This window comes from Zerene cesonia, chromosome 14 (genome assembly GCF_012273895.1).
Source record: "Zerene cesonia ecotype Mississippi chromosome 14, Zerene_cesonia_1.1, whole genome shotgun sequence".
NCBI classification, from domain to species: Eukaryota; Metazoa; Arthropoda; class Insecta; order Lepidoptera; family Pieridae; genus Zerene; species Zerene cesonia.
Window position 1 is genome coordinate 8,221,853 of NC_052115.1, and position 8,922 is coordinate 8,230,774.

At 32.3% G+C, this 8,922-nt stretch overlaps 1 protein-coding gene across 1 annotated transcript in view; it reads right to left on the bottom strand.

The window, feature by feature from the left end:
• Positions 1-4,713: 4,713 nt before the first annotated feature.
• Positions 4,714-8,922, bottom strand: part of LOC119831803 — a 4,905-nt gene continuing 696 nt past the window's right edge. The window contains exons 2-4 of the mRNA XM_038355332.1: positions 6,349-7,110; positions 5,686-5,916; positions 4,714-4,925 (exon numbers count right to left, since the gene is read on the bottom strand). Of these exons, the coding sequence (XP_038211260.1) occupies positions 4,743-4,925; positions 5,686-5,916; positions 6,349-7,110 (1,176 nt within the window). The 3' untranslated portion in view covers positions 4,714-4,742. The remainder of the gene's footprint in view (positions 4,926-5,685; positions 5,917-6,348; positions 7,111-8,922) is intronic.

Sequence of the window (8,922 nt, forward strand, 5' to 3'; positions counted from 1 at the left end):
AAAAAAGGGAAATGTTTGTATCTTATCTTCAATTGAAAGTTTTACTTAAGATATCACTGGTTTTAATGAATACTAGTTCGTTATATAAAAGGCATTTGTTTAATATAGCCATACATTTATTCATTTAAAAAACTAGTATATAAAGAATTTGAAAATATTTACACACATTGCATACAAAAATACGCACATGCCGCAAGACACATTAGATTTATTTCAATTGTTATATGTGCTTAATCTTTTTTAATATTACTGAGATTAGTGGGTTAAATTAAATCTAATGTAGTAATCTATTGTAGTTAATATTAAATCTAATGCCATGTTTGTAAGTCCCGGTTAGTTTGATCCTGGTTTGTTACCTAAATTTATATTTTTATTGTTGTGATTACAACTACATTATTACAACATATACACAGCTGCGTGGAAGGTGCATCGCACTGAATAGTCGGAAAGAGATAGCAATATTCCATCTCCTATTTGTGTTCCTCTTTAGTTGCAATTGCGACTTGCTGAGTTTGGGGTCTCCCAATTACATAACAACTGAATAATAAAGGCCAGGAAATAACGCAGTTAGTATATTGAGTCAATAATTTAATTGGATAGGGTCGGTATAGGATTCTGAGCCTTGAATTCGATACTTAGAATTTACGAACGTATTTAGGATGTTTATGGGCCGCGTTATGTAAGCTTTGCTTTCATAAACAGGATAAATGACTTTTATGTATTAGAAAAAAAAAGATTTTTCGTTGAAGACCGCACGAGTTCATAAATTGTTTTAAATGTATTGAATAGTTTTGATAGTGTGCTTAATAATGACTACCCATATAGCTGAATAAATAATTATTTATTTTTTAAATTGTTATTGCTATTGCAAACAAGTTATATGCAGTAAATGAAAAAATGGCTAATTATTTGTATTTTCATGTTAAATCTATTTTTCTTTTATTTAAAAGTGGGATTAAAAAAACAAGCTAGCAACGACCAATTACTAGGCCAATATATTAACAAACATTATTGCGAAGTAAAAGCAACAAATCGAAGGATAGTTATTATCATAAACAGTTTATATTTTATATTTTTTTTTTATAACCTACAGAATATAAGAGCACTTTAATTCATAAAATTAATACATTAACACCACAAACAATTCCTATATAACTAGCTGTTCGCCCCGGTTTCACCCGTGGCTCATATAAAGCCTATGTCACTCATTACGTCAGCGTCATTGCAGCTTTCTAATTGTGAAAGCATTTTTGAAATCGATTCAGCCGTTTACGCGTGATTGCGTGACCAAGGGAAATAGGAATTCGTTTCTCATATTTTTAAATACAGATACAAAAATACGCATTTTAATTAAACCTTACTTACCTTGACCTCTTTATCGGCCTCCATTTCACACGAAAATCACAAAAAACAATCCAAAATAGAAAAGCAATACTAAGCAAACGCAATAAACATGCGCGTATTTATATACCTAGTTGACGAGCGTCGATTACGACTGCCTAATTATCGGCCATGGCTTTATTGAGAAGTGTGCTTATCGCAAGATTAAATATTCAAAACATTGAATCATTTTTAAACTGAGCAGTTATAGTTCATACAACTTACTGATAATATTTATTTATTTCAGCTACAGAGGCTCATTTTTTTCAATATTAAAAGATAAAAAATTATAATTACAAAAGATTTTACATTTTCCCCAGCAAAACCGTATCGTCTGTGTATCTAAGGTTCAGACACACGTCACTATCTATCCTATCATAATATCCTATATATATCATCCAACATCCAACCGTTTTATTACTTAGCTCCACCAGCACCTCGTTAATGTAAAGATTTCAGAGCTTCGGCGACCCCCCAATCAATCCCCCCGGTCTCACTCCAACCTATATATTAGATGAGAGAGTTTCTGATTTTCGTACCGAAATCACAAACTAATATGACCTATTATATTTCCATCTTCTACATCTTCAAGCCTTTGAGAGGTCCGAAAACGTACTAAAACGTAAAACGTCACTATGATATGTCTGTCAGTCTCAGTCTGCTTGAGGCTTAGGATGGCGAGGTTTATGGAGAGTTTAGGTTGGAAACCGAACCTGCAAATTATTACGCCCATACTAATTCAATATTTATTTTAATTTCTAATAGTATTTTATTTATTGCGAGATGGTACGTGCATGAATGTGCGAAAAATCAATCGTAATCACTATGCCAACGATAATCGATCTGTTTTTCCCTTCGCCAAAATAATAATTATATAAATTACAATATGACTAATATTTCAGATATTTATAACCTGATAATTGTTGTTGCAATGAAATTAACAATATTTGTAATTCAATAAAAAACAAATAAATTTGATGTGTAAATAATATCACAGATTAAAAAAAAAGTTGCTTCGTAATAAGTACATTATTGTTTATTAATTATTTCATTTGTATTTTTATCGATGAAATGTCACCAAGGATTGATACTGGCAATATAATTAAAACATTTGTTTTGAACGGTGTTTATTTAATCTGCAACTCGGGCATTAGCTTCACAGACTTATGTGTTAACCTTGAAGAGTTCATTTTTTTTAGCGATTGTGATGTATGATGTGGATGATGGATTGAGTATAATTATAATGCAAAGTGTTATCTAATTTAAATTTAGAACGTTTATAGAGGGACTGTTCTAATATTATGAACAGGAAAATATTGTAAATTTGTGAGTTTGTACACTGTACGGGTAATCTCAGGAACTCATCACCACACGCTAAGCGCGGGTTGGCAGATGTCACATGTCGTCGAACTTTTCGATTCTAGGACAAGCTGGCTTTCTCATTATGTTTTCCTTAACCATTTTGAACATTATTGTGGGAGTCGAGCATACTTCGGCACGAACTGGGCCGGCTCGCCCCGGGGAAGTACCACACACCCACAGAAAACCGGCGCGAAATAATAGCTTGCTATTGTGTTTCGTACGGTGAGTGGGGGAGCCAGAGGCCTATTTCCTTCTCCTAACCCTTCCCAGTCCATTCCTTCTTTCCAATCATGAATCCTTTCCCTATCCCTTATCCCTTAAAAGCGGGCAGCGCAGTCTCAGAGGTCTAAGCCTCTGCGAATGTTCATGGGCGGTGGCGATCGTTTACCATCTGGCGAACAACCAGCTCAATTGCCCGCTATGACATAAAAAAAACTAAACGACCTAATTTAATATAATGTGTATTACTTGTACTTACATTGTCTTCATGCAATGGCCGAGTTAATTCGTTTAATTAAAAACATAGAATATTTTTCATAGATGATGTAATATTAACACCAATAAAAAAATTTACATGGATTCTATAGGATATTGTTAAATAAGCTAATTACGTAACAACTTATGTCAGAAGGTTCCTTAAGTAGTGACTAAATAAATTAATAACCGACATATATAGATCTTTAAATTTTACAGAAGGAGAACTGTGTTGCGAAACTATTCTTTTATAAGAACTTTTTAAAGTGAAACTTCTTTAGAATCGTTGTGATTTCAGACCTGATGCAACGGAAAAAATGACAGGTAAGAGACACAAATACAAAAATGTGTAGAATGAAGCCGGCAAAGAATGAGACAGAAATATACATACTATTTTATATTTTATATATATTCATCTCATTCTTTTGTCGATTTACTGAAGTTTCACTTCTATCGTGTGTGAATCTCACACACACCTTTTTTATTACTGATACATGTATGAATGTATGGTGGAGGTTTTCAATGTCTGTTTGTTTTGTATTTTAAACACACTTATATTAGCTTCACCTGTACGTTTATATGTGATCGATTCCTTTACACTAGATTTTGGCTCACTTTAAAAAAACAGATTTAATTCAAACTTAAAGACTAGACTGAGGGACTCCATGATCAAACCATATTAGATTTTGTAGGAGATTTCTTTTTAACTTGACATTAAATTATAAGGGAGACAATTATATTTCCTTTGGGTATAGTTAATTCAAGCTAGTATATACTTGTTTTACCTGCCAGCTGTATATAAATAACTATTGACTAAACGAAAGCAAAGGAAAGAAAGGGAGGAATGCCTAAATAGGTGTCATGTATTGAAATAGTTTTAATATTGTTTGATTTATTTTTATTAATAGAACAATATTTACAAATCTTAGACAAATTAAATTTAAAGTAAATACAGTAAATCAGAATCTACTAATAACACTATAAAAACACTGTTTCTAGAATAATTGTTAATATCATATTTATTTTATGGAATTTTTTCATCACTCACACGACAGTCACGTTCAAATTGTAAAATCATCCCCAAATGCACCTGAAAACACAAAATAATTAACTTAATTAATTTTAACATGAAACGATTAATCTAGTAACAAATAGAGTTTGAACCTCCTCCGTCTTTTTTGAAGTCAGTTGAAAAAAAATAAAAATCACGGCAACATTTTTTGAAGTCAGTTAAAAGAAATAAACATTACAACGGGGAAATCTTGGTAATCAATATATTTCCCCGATATTTTCAGGTAAAAGTTTTTTCGCCAATGCTGTTTGATGGATTTAAAAGTTTCAGATTTTTTAAATAAAAAGGATATTCCAAAACCGGTCATCCTGTAATTAATTTTAACTTAAAACGGGAATAATAAAGGAGTAATTTATTTTTTTATCTTTATCTAAAAAGTGCAGTTACTTAAAATTATTCTGTATTCTATATCCCACTTGCCTCTTATATTGCCATCTTAAAAATTATTCAACTCTTAAATGACACCCATAGCAATACAGTCTTCCAGAAGATCGTTCATCCTTGTCTTATAAGATTCACTAGGCGAGTAATATATATCTTCTAATTCAGAGTTTTCATCGAGTTTGGGGAAATCTTCCATTTCTACAGTCACCACCATCAAAAGCAGGAGACCTATGAACAAGCCGAGTGGTAAAACCTGCAACAATAACATTAATTTATAATATTATCCTTAAAGACAAAAAATAGCAACATTCTAAACATTAATTGGCTAAATTTGTTACATGCCTTTTTACTTATTTGTTTGTATGTAACCCACTCTTTTAGGCTCTATTTTCAATCACCTAAAATTTTACTTCAAACTATAAGAACACCAGGATGGCTGACAATAAAATAATTACATGAGTTTATCTGATTATCTTGATTAAGATCGCCAGGATCAAATAATATCCATACGTATACTCTTTATGTGTGTGCAATTGTAACACAATTTAGTGAAACATTAATCGATTCTATAATTAAAGCGTGTTTTTAAAGCTATATTTATTTTGTACTGGAGCTAGCAAACGTTATTAGTTTGCTTGGTGAAAAGCAATCATCACCGACCACTTTTGCAGGGATAAGACCTCTGTTATACAGTTACCAGCGTTTTAATGCAAGCAATAAATATTATTTTGACGGGGAGAGGAAAGGACTGCGAAGGGTGAGATACGGACCACTGGCTTTTGATTCATTTAATAAATAGTCGTTACTTTTACATAAAAAGCACACACCTTTAAATGTGATTAACTCGTGTTTATTTAAAAGCCACGCATTGCTGTCTTTGTATTTAAATTGAGGTTTTATGAGATACATTCAGTAGATTGGTTCAATGGTGTGTGGGGGAAGAAATTGAAATATAGTTTTATTTCGCCCACATAGCTCTATAGTTCCTATATGTATGTAATAGAACTGCATACCTCTTTCAATTCATATTCGAAGTCTTCCTTTGGATATATCTCTTGAGGATTCAAGTCCAATCTAGTTAGAGACGCACAAAGCTCACTGTAGTAATGGTCGAAAGACTTCCTAAGGTATTTGGCTCGGAATTCTTTGTCTGATCCGCTGAATAGAAAATATAAAATATCGACTATTGGATTACTGCGACTCAGCGTTTGGAAGTCGATCGGTATTATATCATATGTTCCATCCTGTAACAGAATTTGAAATAAGAACAACGCCTCATACAATTAATATAAAAAAAAAATATTCATATTATTTAGATAATTGATATATAATAAAAGAGAGCTAAGAGAATGGCCTAGGATTTTTTTTTTCATTTGGGTATACCAACCTTTAATAAATTACACAATATTACTTTTATTGCAATCGGTTTTTATTGGAAAACGGTCGGTTTCCCTTTTTTCGGAGAGTAGCAAATAATTCTGTATCTAAAATGGTTGCCATTAATATTTGACGGCTCAAACAAGTATTCATTGAATATGAGGCACCTTCAACTTGACTTTAAACCATACGTTTTATTAAAAATAGTTTATGAGATAGTCCATCTAGATGATAGAAATTTGAAAGTTTAAATTTTTTGAAAATTTGTAGTCTAGGTGTATTTAGTAAAATGTTCTTACCTCTCGTAATTTATGCATTAAGTTGCTGGGGCGATAGTCACCATGTGTTATAAATGTTCGTTTTAGTGGTTTCATCATGCAAGCCATTCTCTCTGGTGACGCAACATTATCTATGAAGTCTTTCAAGCGATCTTTGTGCTCTTGTTTCGCAGATTCGAGTACTTTCTGCAGCATCTTATTGAAAGCCTCCTTCAGTGACTTCACATCCTTTTTTATTACGAGATTCTTGGTTTTCTCTTCAAACTCTTCTGGTTGTTCGACAGAATACGCTATTGATAGGGCGTGAAGTCTCGCAAGATGTGTCATAGATTCCTTAGTGTAGTTCCAGTCTATAATTTGGAATCTGTCGAACATCTGATAGCCTCTGGACATCAGATTTTCCATAGCAATCGTTTCTTCGAAGTATTGGGGATTGATTCCATACACCTCTGGTGCCACAAACCTATGTTCAAGGGGCACATTGTGCTTTTCCTCTATTTGTTTGTATGTTTTAATTAAATCCGAATAGAACAGAATTTCTGTCTCGAACATCTGAAAAGGTGTTCCCTTTCTAACGCTCTCGCTTAAGCACGCGACTTTAGCGAAGATATTAATATCATCCTTATTTGATTCCGATATAGTAGCGGTGAAAAGTACACTTGAAATGTTTGCTCCTTCTGATGAAGATTGCTTTATATCTAATTTGTAATCCTTATAGCCCCGTTCTTTCGCTGCTTTGTGCAGGACTTCCCGTAGTATTTCTGTTGTATCTTTCTTTACAACCTGCGAATACATTCACAGAGATAAGCGCATTTGTTGTAAAATAGAAAATGTAATATATAAAGAAAATATATGTATAAAAAAGTTCATATTCAAAGCAGACGCGTTTGTCAATGAGTCCTGGGTGTCATGCTTTTCGTGAATGTTAGGTAATCGTTGATTTAAATAAATTAAACCTAAAGAAATAGAAAAAAACACGCTTTATTTATAGAATAAAATTAATGTTTTACTTGCTCTTATACAAAGTATACCTAAGAAAGTTAAAGCCATTCTAATCTGCATAATAAAGCAAATTCTAGGTACTTATTGACTTACTACTTGACTACGTACTTATTGTTTATATAAAAAGATACAGATATATGTATAAAAAGGTACAAGATACAGATGAATAGCCATTTAATGTGGCTCAAAATCGAGACTTAAGATTACAAACAAACATACTTGTGAGGTTAATAAAAATGCACCATATAATGCAGACAATAACGAGTTAAACAAAGAGACGTTTCACAAATATTTCCAAAATCCATTTAGCGAAGTCGTCATAAAAGTCATAGCAAATATAGAAACCATGAAAAACAGACAGCTCATGGATCATATGAGAAGGAAATATTCACTGCTCTAGCAAACATTCTAGCCTATACACTTTCTCTCGAAACAAAATCCATAAACTAGCCCGTTTCGACGTGTAATAAAGACAAACAAACAAACACTTTCACAATTGTGATAGTGGAAAGTTTTATAAGTTGTCACAGTTAATATATATATACCTCTGGCCCAAGATTCTATAAATTTTAAAATATAAGCACATAAATGAACAATTAATGAATAACTTCCTCTTATTTTACTGAGTGGATGATATACTAGGTATTCTTCTACTACTAGTAAAAGACTAAAGTAGACTAAGTACTTGTATACTTCCCACAAGCTCCACTTTTCCCACAAAGCTAGAGTATCTTTTGATGATTTCCTCCTTAGAAATTTTTGAAAGAATAGAAAAAAAATGATCACGAGGCAGGATACGAACCTGCGTATCTTGCCTAACCGTAGCAAGTTTCTCAAGAGACTTGTAACTTATCCTAACCACAAAACAATAGTTTAATATTTATATCCGATACGAATTTCAATTTATTAGGTTTCAATAGACATGATATGTGCATCATGTGCAATGATATCATTAATATCATTATTCTGAATGTGTACTTATATGGATGTTAAGATATTTCTTACTTCATCCATAAACCAAGATATTTAGCTTATTTATTGATTTTGAAGTCCGAGGTTCTCACCACTGAGAGACCACTGCTTTTAGAAGAAGACAACAAACCTTAAATTAAATATAAATCTGCTTTACTCTATCAATTTAGTAAATGTATAGCATAATTTATTGACTAACTAGCTTTTTTATGTCAAAGTCGGCAAAAGAGTGAATTGTCTGATGGTAAACACTACCACCGCCCTTGAACTTTCGCTCAGGCGTAAGGCGTCTCTAAAACTGAATTACCGGCTTTTATGGTGTGGGATACAGAAAGGATTGATGAGGGAAATAAAGAAAGGACAGGGAGGGTAAGGAAAAGCATACAGGCCTTCGGCTCCCCCACTCACTGATTATATTATGTTATCTGTGGTAGCATGCTATTTCCCATCTGTTTGATTTCATACATTTTAATTAACAGTATGAATTGTAATATTTCTTTTAAAGTGGACATAACATTTAAGCAAGCAACAACTTAATTGAAGGAAAATAAAAAGGAAGTAACAATGTAAAACAAAATAAATGATAATTGTTATATAAACAGCTTGCACGCTTTAAAAAAA